Consider the following 18,353-nt stretch of genomic DNA (forward strand, 5'->3'; position numbering starts at 1 on the left):
TTGTCCATGCCATCTAAAGGGGACAGCCAACTCCTCATAGCTGTTCAGATTTGACCCAGGAATCTTTTGAGCTCATTCTCTGAGGGGAGACTCAACCCACCTTTGCACAGACTGAAAGACTGAGCTATCAGTACCTCAGCAATGGTTACCAAAGAGTTTCATCACCATTTTGTTTTAAAAATTTTCCTTTATTCACCTCTATCAAGGGAAAGCACATGCAGTACACACAATTGTTTTTTGTTACTCTGATATGCATAATTTTTTTATGGCGTTCTCAACCATTCCTTTCCCTGCCCACCCTCAAGACACCCCCTCCCTCCCTCTCTCCCCTTCACTTGGCACATATATGATCTCTTTGTAAAGGCAATTGCTTGCATGGACAGTTGGCTGATGGGCCCTCAGTGAGATACTAGGCGGCCCCCAATAGCTGCACATTTCTCTGCAGTTTTTGGAATCAGATAACCATCCAAGCTTGGAAAAGACAGAGAAGTGGGCAGCAGGAAATCGCTAGAAACAGCTTTGAATTTAGGAGAGGCATAAGGAAGATGCTCTGAGGAGCTTTGCTCAGGCTATAGTTGGGAAAATCAAAAAGAGTCCAGTAGCACCTTTAAGACTAACCAATTTTATTGTAGCATAAGCTTTCAAGAATCAAGTTCTCTTCGTCAGATACATGATACAAACTGGTCAAATACAGAAGAGGAGGAGGGAGAGGGGAGAAAAGGGGACATATATCAGAAGGGGACAAGATTTGCTCTAATTGCATCTTGTCCCCTTCTGATATATGTCCCCTTCTCTCCCCTCTCCCTCCTCCTCTTCTGTATTTGACCAGTTTGTATCATGCATCTGACGAAGAGAACTTGATTCTCAAAAGCTTATGCTACAATAAAATTGGTTAGTCTTAAAGGTGCTACTGGACTCTTTCTGATTTTGCTACTACAGACTAACACGGCTAACTCCTCTGGATCTTTGGCTATAGTTGGGAAATTCCTGGAGATTTGGGGATGGAGCCTAGGGAGGGTAAGGTTTGGGGAGGGGCTCAGTGGGGTACAATGCCAGAGTCCACCCTCCAAAGCATCCATTTTCTCCAGGGGAAGTGATCTCTGTAGTATGGAGATCAGTTTGAATTCCAGGAGATCTCCAGGCCTCTCCTAGAGGTTGGCAACCTTATCTGTAGGTGAAGCAATGGGAGCCAAGTACAGCAGTGGGTTTCCTGAGAGCTCGGAACCTCTCTCCAGCCTTTGGAATGCAAGGAATGCGATCCCCATCAGCACTTCCAGATTTGAATCCAGTAAGACCTTAAAGACTAACAACATTTTCAGGGTATAAACTTTTGAGTGTCAAAGTTCCCTTTATCAGATCCCTGAGCCTTTATGCCCCAGCCAGAAGGTGGGAGGGTGTTGCAAGGAAGGGCATCAGGATGCCAAGGCACAGTGTAGCTTGACTAGGTGGGGTGTTGCAAAGAAGGGCATCAGGATGCAAAGGGACAATAAGTGCAACGCAGCTTGAGTAGAGCAGAAATTAGCATCTGTACATGATAAGAACAAGGCTACCCACCGGAAACTACCACCAGAATTTGTAACCCCCTGCATTCCACTGGGAGAAAGGCAGGCTAAAAATGATGTAAATAAATAAATACAGAGAAGGTAACACTCGCAACCTTCTGCTGTGGGGAGGGAGCAGACAAACAGCTAGGAACTGTTTGGGGTTTGATGGAAAGGAGCTTTTTGGAACTGCCACTTGGCACATGATGCATCTTGGGTGCAGGGACTCTCTCTTGGGATCCATTCCCTACTGAAGGGGGGAATCATAGAATCATAGGGTTGGAAGGGACCTCTAGGGTTATTTAGTCCAACCCTCTACAAAATGCAGGAAATTCACAACTATCTCCCCCCACCATACACATCCAGTGACCCAAAGTCACCCAGCAAGCTTCCATGGCATAGTAGGATTCGAACGTGGGTCTCCCAGATGGACAGTGAAACCACTGTATCCTGCGGGCACTCAAGACAGAGATGCGCCAGTTTCTAGGAACCGTCACACTCTCGTGTGCCCAAGAGAAGGATATCCAGGGGGACACCTTGCTGGCTGAATTCCCAAGAACTTCCCACTCTGACCCAAGACTGCCAATCAGAGTCCAATCTGGGAATGGTGCCAACAAGACCTTGGGGGTCACTTGGCTAGTTTTGGTTTGATCCCCACACCCTGCAGTTAGAGCCCCTTCTTCATTTTCTCCCACACAAGTGAACGGCTGTCCTTTATTTATTACAGTTTTCCCCCATCTGTCTGAGAAAGAGCTCAGGCCTGTGTATGTGGCTCTTCTCTGCTTCCATTTTGTCTTCACAACGATCTTCTGAGGTAAGCTAGGCTGAGAATCTGTGACTGCCCCAAAAGCTGAGCTTCATGGCTAAGTGGGGATTTGAACCTGACTCTCCCCAGTTTGAGTCCAGTACCCTAACCACCACCCCACATTGGCTTTCATTTATCCCAGGGCGGGGGGGGGCACCAGGGACAATGCTGAGGTACCCAGGCTCCCCTGACAGGTTTTGTAGGGCGTGTGTCTGGTACAGATTTCTGTGCAGCCAGTACCCAGCTGCCTAAGTGTCTCTGCAATGTATGGGCCTTCAATTCCACACGTTCTCTCTCCCCGGCCCAGCCTGACATGACAACTTGTATTGGTGTTAATAAATAAGCTTAAAACAGGAAAATGTGGGTACATCTTGGAACACTGGTGATTCTTTCCTTTTGTTTATAGCTTGAGAATGTAAAAGAAGTGCCTTGCTGGATCATGTCCATCTCTTCCCACATCTGGTTTCCTACCAGAGGCCTCCCAGAAGGAAGTTCATCAGCTTGTACATGTCTCAGAAAGGGTCAGGATTTGGCTATATTCCATCTGGCTGATGACTTGTAACTCAGAAAGCCACAAATCTTTTTGCAGTTCAGGCCTGCCTTGCAGGATTTTTGATCCACAATCACTTCCTGTACTTGTCACTTGTGGTGTGGGCGGAGCTTTCCAATCCTGTACAATACATTTCTTCCTCAGCTTAGAATTGTGCAAGCGTGTGTGTGTTTTTACACAAGAAAACTGCATCTGTCCTTCTCTCCAGTGCCCAAATCTCCTCACAAACTCCTCACAAACACCATTTCGCTGTGGTCATGGGGTCCATTTTAGAAGGCAGGACCAGATAAGCAGCACTATCTTGATCCAGTGAAGAACAGGAGGAAGGAAATGCATTACAAGAAATGAATTCTGCAACTGCAAAAGGATCCATTCACTACCAAGTGAAATGCAGCAAGGATTCGGACGGAAGTGGCAGCTTCTCCTCCACCTCTGTTTCATCAGTTTTTGAAAAAGCGTTTCGCCAGAGCAGGATCCTCAGGTACTGTTCTTGTCATCACCATGGACACTTTGGTGCCGGATGAGGTGAGCCTTGCGAATAAAATCCCGCCCACACGCCAGACATTTGTACGGCTTCACTCCGGCATGGATCTGCTTGTGGTTGATCAGTCCGGAGCCAGAGTGGAACCGACTCCCACACTGCAAACACTTGTAGGGTTTCTCTCCGGTGTGGGTTCTCTCATGGATGGTCAGGAGGGAGTTGCGGCTGAAGCACTTCCCACAGGACGGGCACTTGAAAGGTTTCTCCCCTGTGTGGCTTCTCTTGTGGACAAGGAGGTGTGAGCTCTGACTGAAGGTCTTTCCACAGAAGGAGCACTTGTACGGCTTCTCTCCCGCATGGCTCCGCTGGTGGTAAATAAGGCCCTGGCGAGAGTGGAAACTGCTCCCGCACTGCGTACATTTGAAAGGTTTCTCCACATCGTGGGTCCTCTGGTGGAAGATAAGGTGGGAACTCTGGCTGAAAGTTTTGCCACAGATGGAACATTTATTGTAGAGCTTCTCCTGAGCGGGGACACTCTCTCCTTTGGAGAGGGCCGAGCTCTGCCTGAAGCTTTCCCCTGAGGCCACACTTAGGTTTTTCGTCTGCAGCAATGGAGTTTCGTTGATCACCTTCCTGTTTGCCCCAGAGACCACCACTCTGTTCCTGGCATGGCTCCCTGGCAGGATCTTTGGTCTGTGCTGATTCTGAGAAATGGTCCCTGGCTCGTGACCCTGTGAGCTGCTCTCAGGGACTCTTCTCTGGCATGTCCAAGTTGCTTCTGCTTGCCCCGGTCTTTCCTGTTGATCATTTGTCTGGCTGTAATCTGTGGAATGGAAAGGAAGAAAAAGAATCTTGATGCCAAGTCTGTAGCCAGGAGGGGGCTGGCTCCACAACAGAGGATCTGTTTGGTCTACAGAGGGCACCGTGTTCTGCCCCCAGCACCTCCAGTCCAGGACCTCCGGTGCTGGGAAGAACCCTTCCCTGCCTAAGGTCTTGGAGCAGGCAATCCTCAGCCACACTTTTCTGGTTCAAAAGCAGACGTCACCTCTGTGTTGCCTTACATATTATCTGTTGCTTTAAATATGTACTCCTATGTGCCACCTGCGCTCCACATTGTCTAATGTTAGCCCTAGAACTGATTATGTTCTGCTTCAGTGTTTTTTCTACTCTGCATTGGATTCTTGCTAATACTATGTCTTTTAAACTTGTATCTAGTTACCCTATGGCATTGTTTATGGTAATGTCCTTGATACTGTATTGAAATGTACTTGATACTGATTGTACTAATCTCATACTACGTAATCCGCCTTGAGTCTTGGTGAGAAAAGCGGACTATAAACAACGTAAATAAATAAATAAAAATACTGAGTCAGCTAATCCACCCCTGGTGGCTTGGTTAGGAGCTTAAGGTTAAACCTGAGCCATATTGAATCTTGTGGTTCTGTCACAGGAGTTAACGCAGTTGCAAAAAAATGCTAGACGGAGCATGCCTATTACTCCTATTCTGCAGTCAATCCACTGGCTGCCCACCAGTTACCGGCCTTAATTCAAGGTACTGACTATCACATACGAAGCCCCTGGCCCTTCATATCTACGGGAATGCCTCTCTCCCTATGCTGTGCCACAACAGTTTAGCTCATCTGAATGGAGCATTCTGCAGGTGCCACCTTGCCCATGGGCAAAATCAACTACTGCCTACACACACACACACACACACACACACACACACACACACACACACATTCCATGTTGTAGCCACATCTTATGGAAAGGCCTGCCTGATGAAGTTAGGATGGGTTTCCCCAAACTGTGCAAAACTGAATTATTCAGGAGGGCTTTTTGTACACCGGTAAATGGAATGTCCTATAAGGAAATGGTTCCGAGACATCTGTTGGAAAGAGATAAGGACTGTGTACTATACCATTATGTATAGTATGTACAGTCTATTGCTTTAAGTAAATACCAACCAATCAGGTTTCTTATGGAACAAAAGGACTAGTGGATCCTTAAAAATTCAGGCCGCCTCTCGGTTAAAGAAAACTTCATGATCAGCATGCTGTTTGGTGTGATGTCCCAGAACCCTGCCTCCAGAAGCACAGGGGTGAATTGACACAATTAAGAATCTGGAAGCTGTTTGGTTGTTTTAAACAGTGGCTTGCCACTTTCACGCCTGGAAGCTTTAACTGGGGTTTAAGGCTCTAAGCGACGGTTAGCACAGAACCCAGTTTGGTGTGAACTACAAGAGGGAGGGATTTATTTCTTTTTTTTGAAAAAGTTGTACACCTCTTCTCCAGGAACTTGGCTGAGGGGACTTACAAAACAATAGCAATATGAAGGAAACATTAAAAGGCATTAATTAAAACCCAGCATAAAAATATAGGCAATTAAAACAGACCATAGACAGGGAAGAAAGGAAGGTACCTATGCCAGTTTGTGGAGTGTACTACACCAGCCGGACTAAAGGGAAAATCCTTCTTTTTAAAAAAAATGAATCCAGTGTGTTTTAGAGGTTAGAATGTCAGGCTAGAATCTGAAAGACGCAGGTTTGGATTCCCACTCTGCCATGGAAGCTCGACGGCTGACCTGGGGCTAGTAGCACACTCTCAGCTTAACCCACCTCATAGGGTTGTTGTGAGGATAAACTGGAGGAGAACAATATAAGCTGCTTTGGGTTTTCAGTGGAAAGAAAGGTGGGTTATAAATGAAGTAAATGAAATTTTAAGAATTCTTTTCACCCGTCTTAAATGAAAGCATAGAAAACATGGATAACTTTGAAACGCTCTTTTCGGAACTACTAGGAAGCACAACTGTTACCTAAGAGGCTGATATCGCTCTCTCTCTCCTGCTTGGCTTCCCTGTGCAGCCGGCCCTGGCCAGGATCCAAGAGAACAGGCTCAGCATCTGGAAAATTCATGGCTCCCTCTTCCAACGGCTTCAGCTCCTGAAAACAGCCACGAAGGTCCATTTTTTAGCATGAGGAGTACAGAACAAGGGCCCTGATGGATCAAAGTAATCACCTCTTTGGCCCAGTTCCCTGTTTCCAACAGAGGCCAGTTGGATGGTTCTGGAAAACCCATAAAGCAAGGCACAAAAACAACTGTGCTTGCTCATTTTTATCTCTTCCTGCTGCCAGGATCGAACATTCAGAGTAGAGTTGCCAGAATATCAACTGATTTCCAGACTACAGAGATTAATTCCCCTGGAGGTTGTCTACCATATTTACTTACAGAATCTGACTCTATCTTACCTGATGCTCCCATCTCTCTGTTCCTTGCTGCCTCTGCAGGAAATCCTCGGCCAGGGCCACTGCCTGGGAACAGGTATCGGGTCCACATTCTCTCACCCAGTTCTGGATTTCTGATGGAAGGATAGTCAGGAACTGCTCCAGGATCAGGAGCTCCAGGATCTGCTCCTTGGTGTGCCGCTCAGTCTTCAGCCACCGACAGCAGAGCTCCTGGAGTCGGCTGTGAGCCCCTCTTGGTCCATCAGCCTCCTGGTAGCAGAAGAGACGGAAATGTTGGCGCCGCTTCTCCCTGCTGAGGGCATCCCTTCGCAAGATGGCTGCTTTCACTTTCCCGTAATCTCCTTTGTCCCTAACATCCAAGCTGCTAAAGGCCCACTCAGCCTGCCCGCTGAGAGCTGGCAGGAGCCGGGCCACCCACTCTCCCCTGGGCCACTGGCAGGCTTCAGCCACTTGTTCAAAGGAGGCCAGGAAGGCCTTCGTGTCATCCCAGGGTGTGGGCTCTTCCAGCAACTGTGGGATTCCCCATCCCAAGTGAGGGGACTCCACTTCCTTCAGAAACTGCTGCCACTGGGCCTCCCAACACTGGAGTAGCCCTTCGCTGGGTTCCTGTTTCACCTTTTGCTGTGCTGGTGTCCTTTTGGAGAATTTCCTGAGGCTTGCAGTCTGGAGGACATGAGGTGCTTTGCCTGGTCCTTCTAACACATCCACTATTTTGAGTCCTAGTGTCTCATCCATTTCCAGATCAGCAATGTCTTTGGCCTAGCCTCTCTCAATTCAGGAGGAAGATACAGAAGAGTTCACAGAACTTGGAGGCTGGCGCAGTAGTCTTTCTACCTGGTAGAAAGAGATGGAAAAGGAAACTAGAGGGAATTAACATTAACAAAACATGAACACATCAGACCATTGGCCCAAGTCAATACTGTCAAACTCACATTAACAGTGGTTCTCCCAGGTCTCAGGCCAAGGTCTTTCATATCACCTCCTACTAGATCCTTTTAATAGGAGGTGCCCTGGATTGAACCTGGGAACTTGTGAGTGTCAAGTAGATGCTCTACCACTCCCCTAATGTATTTAACATGTAAACTCTGGGCCTGTTTCAACAAACTTGGCCAGCACATCTCTTTGCACTGAAACATTTAAGAAGAAATGAAACTTTAAGAAGAAAAAACCTACAATGAATGATATTAAAAGTTATCTCAAACCACGGCTTCATTTTATCTATTTATTTATGTACTTCACTTACAGTCCACCCTTCGCACTGAGTCTCAAAGCAGATTGCTCGGTATAAATCAATACAAAGAAACATCTAATAAACAATATGTTAGGACTAGGATTACTGAAATCCGAATGAGCATAGCATATTACATATGCTTCTTCAAAGGAGAAATATATCCAACTCGTGGTTTTTTTTCTTACAAAATAATTTTTTAAAAATTTACACAATAGACATGGTCTCTCATTTACATATTATACACTCTAGTTTGGAGAAACAATCCCAGCCAGAAAGGGCTGGTGCAAATGGAAAAGTTTTACAACTGGTCTGATAATTATACATGAATTCGGGTGGATTTCTAGGGAAATGGAGTGCCATTACTGTGGGGCACTTTGTGAAGAATGCCCTTCCATGAGCTCGACATTCACACTTGAAGTGAGGTTAATACCATCAAGAGGGTATCTTCAGCTGATTTTAACAGTCAGGCCAGCACAAATAATGGCCCTGTATAGGATCTCAGAGGTAAAAGACTTTAAAGATCAAAACCTACATCTGAACATTGACAACTCTGTTATGAACCTCTATACACATATTGACCACCTCTGTAAGAACTGCAAGGCTGATTACCTCCCCCTGTAAAAATAAATCCCTGCACACATAGAAAACTAGCATGTCAGGGTTAGGACACATCACCCTGATGTACTACCTTTCTGTGTGCAAGGAATCTTTTTGGTAGGTGATCCCACATTCAGTATGAACTGATGCCGTCAAGACAGTTGACTACTTCTATGTGAGGCCAGTTTCCCTTCCTCTTTTTAACTCACCCAATTTCCCAGAATCAGGGATGTCCCTCAATGGTCCAAACACAAAACTCTGTATAATAACTGCAGTATAGGAAAATATTCAAAAATATTCAGCCCAAAACAAAAAACCAGATTCTGGGAGGAGTGAAAAAGAGAACGAAACAGGAAGACGGACTTTCACTGTTTACATCCTGGATCAGCTCTTGCTACTTTCCCTTTTTGCCTTCTCTAGGAATCGAGTCCTCCACAGACATCTATAGATTTAACTACTGAAAGCCCAAACTCATGTTTCAACATCAGTTGAAAAGTCACACAGTTTTTGCTCTTCAACGGTTTATTGTTAACATTCGAATCACACTTAATATATTTATTTTGAAAATGGCTTCTCTCAGGAAGCTGCTCCAAGCATCTCACAAAGTAAAAACAACACAATAAAACCAACAATGTAATAAGTTATCTATATTAAACCATTTCAGTGTTCAAAATGCATGATATTGTTATAATCCTTACACACACACACAAAAACACATATTGGTAGAAATTCATCAGACAGTTCTCTCCATATAGTCTTTTTTAAATTTTAGCATATATTTTAGGTGTTATTATAAACATTTTAAATGTGTGTGTACAGGTAGCAATATAAATAGATTTAATGAATGTATGTAAGGTTGCCAATTGTTTAACTTTTCTGCTGATGCCTTGAATAGCCACTTAATTTTCAGAAACCAACTGGTCAGGTGCCTGAAATTGCTTGCTTCAAATCCCCTCACTTCCTCATGAATGAGCTGACCGGAGCAATTCTCAAACTTTATGCAGCAGCAAACTTGAGACTGCAGCTCTCTACGGGGAGCAGCAGGCCAATCCCGGCTCGCCATTATGCACTCCTGTATGATATCCCTATTCCAAATACATATATTTGCTTCTATCATGCAATCTTTTAAAATTAATTGTCGTATCTGCATCGGATACAGTGAATCATGTTCTTCTTTCGAGATGCTCAAGGTAGCATACACAGGGCCGTTCTGTTTTATCTTTTCATCCACTCTATGATGTAGGTCAGGAAAGACAGTGAGCAGCCCATGCTAACTCAGCAAGATTCATGGCTGAACAATAACTGAAAAAAACACAACTTTCCTGGGCTCAAGTCCAACACTCTAACCCAGCGATTCCCAGCATTATGCTTATGGGTGGCAAGGTGCCCACCAATGTGCTTTCTGGCACCCACTCATTTTTTTGCCCAAAGCAAAGAACCAATCCTGACTTTTCTTTACCCTACCAGTAGGGATGCCAGGTGGTCCACCCTTGGTCCACACCTCCCACATTATTCAAAAAGTCTTTTTACTCAAGATAGGAGGGCTGTATTGTAGGGACGGGGTCTCAGATGGTTCACTAATGAGTTAGGGACCATAGACTTCACCATGTTGCCTGACATACTATCTGCTGCTTTAAATATGTAGACCTATGCACTACCGTGCTTCATGTTGTCAAATGTCAGTCCTAGAATTATGTTCTGTTTCAGCTTCATGTTGTCTATTATCAGTCCTCAATTTCATTATGTTCTGTTTCAGCATTTCTTCTGCTCTATATTGGATCCTTGCTAATGGTATGTCTTTGTAAATTTGTTTATATTTACCCTATGGCGCTGTTTATGGAAATGTCCTTGACTCTGTATGGAAATGTACTTGATACTGATTGTACTAAGCTCATGCTGTGTAATCTGCCTTAATTCTCAGTGAGAAAGGCAGACTATAAATGACATTAAATAAATAAATGTTTTAGTTCTGATTATGCAGCATCAAATCATTATTACTGATGCTGCAGCATCACAGGATGTTTGTTTGTTAAGTCCCACCACCCTCAGTCTCTTACCCTCAGGAACAAAAGGTACTTCTGAAGACCTCAGGAGTCTTTGGTTGTGCAGGGACTGCACATTGTGATATAGCTGCTCCATCATGGGAGGATGTTTGACTTGGAACCTCCAAACATTTGGAGATTACCACCGTGACAGCAGCCATTTTATGACTGGGCCTGACTCCCGTAGCAGCCATTTTGTAGTCATTCCTTCTACCCTTTCTGAAAATTCGGCTCCCACTTACTGAACACCCCTGCTCTAACCAAGGATACCTAGAATGTAACATGTGAGCCAGCCAAAAATCGCTTCAGGCAAGGAGGACAAGATGCCATAAAGAGATCATCCTACACTGTAGTGATAAGTTAAATTACATGACAGCACGTAATTTTGCAAATATAATGTTCTTCTGTCTTATCCTATCCTTTTCTTATCCTGTCTCCAAAAGATGCCCCCAAAGAAAAAATCCAGGTATGTTCTAGCTCTGTTACAGAGGGCCACTCCTTACAGAGACATGTGAAGAGGGAGATCAAATACACCTACTGGACCCACCCCATCACCACCTCCATCGTCTGCATGGGGCCCAAAATGTGTAGGCTGCAAATGCCTGACCCTTCCTTTGATTTTTACAGGCACTGCATTAAAAACTTGAAAGCAGATTGTTAGAGATTTATGGTATTTTATATATTTAGTTTAGTAACTTAGCAGAGTAACATATAGCAGAGTGATTTAGTCAGAAGCGTTTAAACCCTCACAAACGTGCATTAATTAATCCTCAGACAAAATTCATAGAAAGATAGAACTTTCAGTTTATTGTAGCAGATTTCTCCATAGCAATATTTTCTGGTAATAACAAGGGAAAGATCCTATCTAAAGAGTTACATTCTCTAGGCTAATACCACGGCCTGAAAACTAGGCTGCGAGGTTGTAGGTGCAGGTTTGTGGACAAAGAGAAGGGCTCCATGAGGAGCATGGTGGCTTTACATCTTTTCTCTTGGAAGAGCATGAGGGAAGGTGTGAAATCTCCCAAGAGGCACAGAGGCAAGAGAGGAGGAGTCAGTAGGCGTTCCCACCTTAGACAAGAGAGTGGCAGATTGCTAGACTTATACATTACATTCAAAGAGACATGCAGCGCCCCCCAGTGTCCAAAGGCAGGCTGAGTCGCCTATTACAACACAGATCTGCCGGATCAGACCAATGGTCTACTTAGTCCAGCATTTGCTAGCGCACTGTGGCCAACAGCTGGTTCTCAAGCAAGGACAGAGGCCCAAGCCTCTCATTACTGTTCCTGCCAGCACCCACCTCACAATGTGGCAGTCACATTTGGAACCTTGGAATGCAGTCCACCTTACCATCCTTAAGTCTGGCCTGGTAAAGGGATGGAACCAGTGTGCACAATCCTGATCCGCATCCTTCGCACTAAATCAACCAACTGTTCGGGTCTTCTGTGACTGCAATTGGTAATGATTGGTTAGGAAGTGTCCACGGCTCAGTGGTAGAAACTCTGCTTGATATGCAGAAGGTCCCAGGTTCGATCCCTGGCATTTCCAGTTGAAAGAATCAGGTAGTAGGTAATGTGAAAAGTTCAGGGAGAGCCTCTGCCAATCTGAATGGACAACACTGACAGTGATGGACCAAGGGTCTGATGCAGCTTCACATGTTCAGTGCCCCAATTGCATTGATTCATGGATACATAAAAGATGTCCATTCTCAGGGCCCACCTACATATCATACTGTTTCTGGGTCTGGCCTGGATCCACCCCAGGCCATCGAACACGACGTGTGCTGGGAGTTCCCATTGACTTTTTGAGGACCACAAAAGGTGCTTCAAACTCCTTCAGCTACCTGAAACAGAGAGAAAAATACTCAGCTCTGCAGGGCTGTTGTGAGAATCACATTATCATAATGTACGTGAAATCCCCTGAAGCCTCAAGTGTTCCTTACATTTGTAGCAGGTTGTTTGGAGCCAGTTTGATGTAGTGGTTAAGAGCAGCGGGACTCTAATCTGGAGAACTGGGTTTGATTCCTCACTCCTCTGCTTGAAGCCAGCTGGGTGACCTTGGGTCAGTCACAACTTCTAGGACCTCTCTCAGCCCCACCCACCTCGCAGGGTGATTGTTGTGGGGATAACACAACACTCTGAGTGGGCAATAAGTTGTCCTGAAGGGCAGTATATAAATCGAATGTTGTTGTTGTTGTTATTGTGGGAAGCATTGAACCACAAGGCCCTGGGTCCCTTTTCTCTTTATAGATCTTCCAGGTCTTCGGTCAGGAGGTGGTGATGGGGTGGCAGCAGTGATCACTTGTTCATATTTATTTAACATATATTTATATCTCTCTTCAAGGGGCTCAATAAAGCATACATGATTCCTCCTCCACCTCCATTTTACCCTCACAACAGCCCTGTGAGGTAAGCCAGGCTATCTGGTCCAAGGTCATCCAGTGCATTTCATGATTGTGTGGGGATTCATAACCTGGTCTCTCCCCACTCTTAATCCATGTTCTGCCGTGGAAGCTTTCTGGAGTAACCTTGGGCCAGCCACACCCTTTCAGCCTGACCTATCTCACAGGGTTGTTGTGAGGATAAAATGGAGAAAAGACGAATGATATCAACAGCTCTGGCGTCCCACTGGATGAAAAGCAGGGTATGAATAAAGTAAATTACTAAACTTTTTCAATTGGTGAAGGAAACATAAGAGACATTTTCCAATTGGCTACTGCTGGAATTATCACATCAGGACCAAGTTCTCTTCACCCCAGAGCAGAACTTTACCACAATGCTAAGACATTTCACATCTTGAATCCATTAGGTATGAGAATGGCTGTCTCAGAGCCAAGCTACAAGCGACGCCTTACACAGGTTGGACACTTGTCAGCTTCCCTCAAGTTTTGATGGGAAATGTAGGCGTCCTGGTTTCACAGCTTGGCTCTCCATTACAGCTGCAAGACCAGGATGCCTACATTTCCCATCAAAACTTGAGGGAAGCTGACAAATGTCCAACCTGTGTCAGGCGTCACTTGTAGCTTGGCTCTCAGCCTCACAAACAGAAATCAAAGCGGCTGTAGTCTGGTCAGGAATTTCACTAGGCTGCATTGCTATGAAAGGTACCAGATGCCTACAGGGTCACCCATAGCCACCAGCTTTGCAAAATGACTAAATAAATCCTGGGCCTGTTTTGCTAAAATGTCCCTCAAAGTCCATACCTGACCCTATCAACAAAAAATCCAAACCAGATTTGGGTGACTTTTAAAAAAAAAATGTCATAAATTCCACTTTGTACCCCATGAAGTCGCATTCATTGAACTATTCATCATGTGAAAATGACAGAAAATAATTTTGAGGACTTAATTAAATCAAAATAAAATGATGGCTCAGTCTAAGGTCTCCAAGGCACGTCTTCAGCATCCAGGCCATCAATCCAGATTTAGTCATATCAGAGGATCAAAAATTTCAAACCATCTTTTGCAAACCCTGGACCATGAAGCTACTTGGGACAGATTCCACATCTGAATCCAAACAGGCTTTTATTAGGTCATACAAACAATATTTATTATTTAAGATAATTAAATGTAACAGTCTTCCATTAACTAAATGGGACATTCACTGACCCCAATGAGAAATGCACCAGATCCAAAGCTTCCCTCTACCCACAACAAACCATATTCCATTTGTCCGTAATAATGCAGTAAGAATCGTTACTTCATAATTATCAGATGACGGATACTCTCAGCTCCAACAAACACAATCACTAGGGAATGCACACAGTGAGGGACCCCCTCCTTTTTGGGAAAAGGAGGAATGCCTCTTCTTAGGAGGAGCAGTCTACATATTCTTACACTAAAAACATTTTTTTTAAATTCTACTGCCCAGTTCATAGGAGAGACATTTTTAATTAATCCAAATCTTAGTAATTAATCTGAAGTGCAAGATTTGAGCCCAGCAGCACCGAAGAAGATTTCCAGGGTGTCTAACGAAAGGAGCTTTGACTCTCGAAGGCTTACACTCTTAAGGAGCCATTGGACTCAAATCTTGGTATTCTACGACAGACCAACAAGGCTACTTATCTGAAATTAATCTAATGTGTCTTGAGTTTGGATCAAGGAATTGAACCAAAAAAAATATGTCCATGTTTGATTAGATTGGTTTCTCCCTGAGTCCTTGTTTTGAACAGTTTCAGCTCCATATATTGTCGAAGACATTCACGGCCAGAGAACGATGTTAGCCTGGTGTTTTTCAGGACATGATTGGGACAAGATCGATAATCTCACCTACAGAAAGATGGAACATGTGTTTACCAGCCATACTTCCAGACAGAAGCAGAGCATGGTTTCCAGTCCTGAAAAACACCAGGCTAACAAAATACTCTACACCCTACAATAGCCCTGCAGAGAAGATCAGCATATCAAGCACCAATCCATTTGCAAAAGAACCTCCTCAGGATACAGTGAAGCCTCCCTTCATTAGCATTCCACACCCTGGGAAACTCTTACAGGATGACTCAGCCCAAACCCACCTTCCTGAGTAGATATAAAATACCTGCCAACATCTCCACACTGTGACACTGAGAGATCAGTCTTTTGGTGCTATGCCTCTGAAAATGCCAGTCAGAGCTGCTGGCGAAACGTCAGGAACTACAATCACGGCGATACAGCCCGGAAAATCCACAACAACCACAGTTTCAGCTCCAGTTTAAAAAAGAAATTTCCTCCCATTTTTTGGTTTCTATTTTTATCTTGCTAAGTTACAGTGGGATTTGAGGGTCTCTTGCAGGATCTAAACCAGCATTTACTGTTCACCCATGATAAGACACACTTAGGCCCAATTAAAGTCACCTTCATGAATTTATCATAGGGGTTTTGGAGAGGAATTCCAAGCACGGTTACATCCTTACAAGACCCTGGCTTCCCTTTCTTAAGATTGCAAGTTCATAAATTAATTTAAACTGCATACATCTGTGTTCAAATAAAGAAAACTCAAGGGGGGGGGAAATGCATTTGCTCTTTGTGTTGCATCAGTGGGTCATGAGAAGGCATCTTCTTAGAAGAGGCATCTCCCTGTGCAAGAAAAAAGGGAATGCATGTCCAAAGAGAGAGCCTGCCACTCTTACCTTTCACAAGGACTATTAGTTTTTCTTTCAGCAAACTGCTGCCCAATTGAGGACTCTTTTAATTAATTTATTAGGCAACTCATTGCTATAATCCAAGACATAACATATGCAGTGGATTTCAGAGAGCTACGCTGGAATTGTGTGGCCTGTGTCAATTGAAGACCAGAGCTGAAACACCAACTAGTGTGGATTCTTTTCTGTTCTCATTTGAAAGAAGTTCTGGAAAACAGTTTCCAAGGGGCGCTGCTCTTCTTTACAAGTTTTCTGCTTCCTAATCTGTGACTACGTGTGTGTATAGATTTACATAAAAACAGGAACCACCCTCCTCTGGAAAGTGCACTCATGATGTTGTCGTGATGCGCACCATCTTCTCTGGAGGCTCAAGGTCAGGAGAATGGAATTCTGGTAATGTGAAGCAGATGGGGGTTGCTGAGTGCTGACTGGCCAATGTCTGTGAAATCAAGATGTATGCTCTGTCCCGCCATAATTTTTCAGTGTAAAAATGAACAAACATCGTCTTCGTTTCATAAAATTAAGTGCCATACGATTATTTAACTAGAAACAATTTTAAGCAAACAGAAGTCACACATTCCACCAGATGCATCGAGGGAGACAAAAACGGCAAGGAAACCAGTGTTTGCTGTGAACACGTTAGTGGAAAAGCTGAAGGAACCTGTTACACTGGGATCATTTTTTATATATATCTAAACATGCTCTGAAGAATAAAGTTTATTTTCCAGCACACAGACTTGCATTTTTCCATTTGGGCTATTTAACACAAATTTTGCTTGGTAAGTGCTCGAATGCAGATTTTTTACAATGAAAAACTTGTAAGTTTCAGGTGGGTAGCCATGTTGGTAGGCAATAGATGAGCAAGATTTGAGTCCAGTAACACAGACCAACAAAATTTCCAGGGTATAGGCTTTTGAGTGTCAAAGCTCCCTTTATTAGATACAAGTGCAGAGAAGAGCGACAAAGATGATCAGGGGTCTGGAGACTGAGCCCTACGAGGAAAGGCTGAGGGCCTTGGCAATGTTTAGTTTGGAGAAGAGGAGGTTGAGGGGGACTAGATGGTCTGTATGGCCCCTTCCGACTCTATGATTCTAGTATCTGATGAAGGGAGCTTGACTCTCAAAAACTTATACCCTGGAAATCTTGTTGGTCTTTATGGGTCTCTAATCTTACTCCACAGCTGTAAATTTTACACAGAAATTTACAAGTCTAATGGCTGGTAGGTAGCATTTTAGACAAGCATGCCCCTTCTTTCTCACATATGGGGGAATGCCTCTTCCAGAGACAGTGTGACAAAGGGTGAAAAACCAGGAACCCATGGTTTTTTTGGTCCTCCTGAAAATGGATGCCGATTTAATTAATCAGCTTGAACAATTAATTGACTGAAATTTTTCTAAGTGGGATACAGCGCCTGTTTATGTGGCTTCCACCATGTGGGTTTTCTCATGTCTAATAAGATGTGAATTCAGACTGAAGCTTTCCCCGCACGTTGAGCACTGAAATGGTTTCTCTCCCAGGTGCAACCGACTGTGCAGGATCAGCAGCCGTTTCCGACTGAAGCTCTTCCCACATGTCGAGCAACGATATGGTTTTTCCCCAGTATGGGTTCTCTGGTGGGAGGTCAAGCCTGCACTCCAGCTGAAGGTCTTCCCACATTCGAAACACTGATATGGTTTCTCCCCAGTGTGAGTTCTCCGGTGTGAAGACAGCTCCGCACTCCGCCGGAAAGTCTTCCCACAGTCCAAGCACTTATATGGTTTGTCCCGACCATGGATCCGTTCGTGCTGGATCAGGTACGACATACAACTGAACTTCTTCCCGCAGATGGGGCACTGGTAGTGCTTCTCACCCGTGTGGCTCCTCTTGTGTTGAATCAACTGCGCATTACGGCCGAAGCTCTTCCCACAGATTGGGCACTTGAATGGCTTCTCCTTGGTGTGGATTCTCTCATGGAAAATCAGGTGGGACCTCTGGCGGAAAGTCTTTGCACAAGAGGAACACTTGTAGGGTCTCTCCCCAGTGTGGGTCCTTTTGTGTAAAATCAAGTTGGAATTGCAAGTGAACCGCTTCCCACAGACGGGGCATTTGTATGGCCTGTCTCCTGTGTGCATTCTCTTATGGCGGAGGAGGTAGGAATTGCAACTGAAGCTCTTTCCACAGACAGCACACTTGTATGGTTTCTCCCCTGTGTGGATTCTCTCATGAACAATGAGGTACGAGTTGCAGCTGAAGCTCTTCCCGCAGACAGAGCAACTGAAGGGTTTCTCTCCTGTGTGGATTCTTTCGTGCCGGATAAGGTGAGACTTATCCCGAAATGTTTTCAAACAGGATGGGCACTGGTGGGGCTTTTTTTTCCCCGCATGCATTTGCTGGTGTCTCGTCAGGTTGTCTTTGCGGCTGAGGCTTTTCCCGCACTCTGTGCACTGGTACGGAGTCTTTGGGGCTCTTTCCCGATGGAGGAGCGAAATGTCTCTTGAACCCCCTGCATACATCTCGAACCAGCCCATTTGCTCCAGGCTTTCCCTTTGAACATTATTCTCTTCAAAGGTTCTCATCTGCCTATAATCTGTTGGGATGGAGGAGAACAGACTCTCATGAGGGACACTGGAAGGTGCCTTTGACCATTTGCCCGGCAAATCCAGGACTATCTGTTCTGACCCACTGCTGCCCTTTAAGAATCTCACATACAGATTTTTTCCAGCATCCGCTGAGACCCCTTTATACATGAACGCATGAAGTCACATTAT

At 44.7% G+C, this 18,353-nt stretch overlaps 2 protein-coding genes across 3 annotated transcripts in view; both read right to left on the minus strand.

Moving 5' to 3' along the window:
* Positions 1-3,350: 3,350 nt before the first annotated feature.
* LOC129328725 (zinc finger and SCAN domain-containing protein 31-like) lies at positions 3,351-8,740 on the minus strand. The gene is made up of 4 exons (XM_054977985.1): positions 8,659-8,740; positions 6,625-7,455; positions 6,192-6,318; positions 3,351-4,200 (listed from the first exon to the last, which is right to left on the minus strand). Exons 2-4 carry the CDS (start codon positions 7,354-7,356, stop codon positions 3,374-3,376), a joined length of 1,686 nt encoding a protein of 561 aa, XP_054833960.1. The 5' UTR covers positions 7,357-7,455; positions 8,659-8,740; the 3' UTR covers positions 3,351-3,373.
* A 5,163-nt stretch (positions 8,741-13,903) lies between these two features.
* LOC129328682 (zinc finger protein ZFP2-like) overlaps positions 13,904-18,353 on the minus strand; it is a 42,844-nt gene continuing 38,394 nt past the window's right edge. The window contains exon 8 of one of the 2 annotated variants that reach the window (XM_054977907.1): positions 13,904-17,879. In XM_054977907.1, the coding sequence (XP_054833882.1) occupies positions 17,022-17,879 (858 nt within the window). In that variant the 3' untranslated portion in view covers positions 13,904-17,021. Of the gene's footprint in view, positions 18,173-18,353 lie in introns of both variants that reach the window. The other variant, XM_054977906.1, reaches the window with a different exon arrangement.

Source organism: Eublepharis macularius, chromosome 4 (assembly GCF_028583425.1).
Source record: "Eublepharis macularius isolate TG4126 chromosome 4, MPM_Emac_v1.0, whole genome shotgun sequence".
Taxonomy (NCBI): domain Eukaryota; kingdom Metazoa; phylum Chordata; class Lepidosauria; order Squamata; family Eublepharidae; genus Eublepharis; species Eublepharis macularius.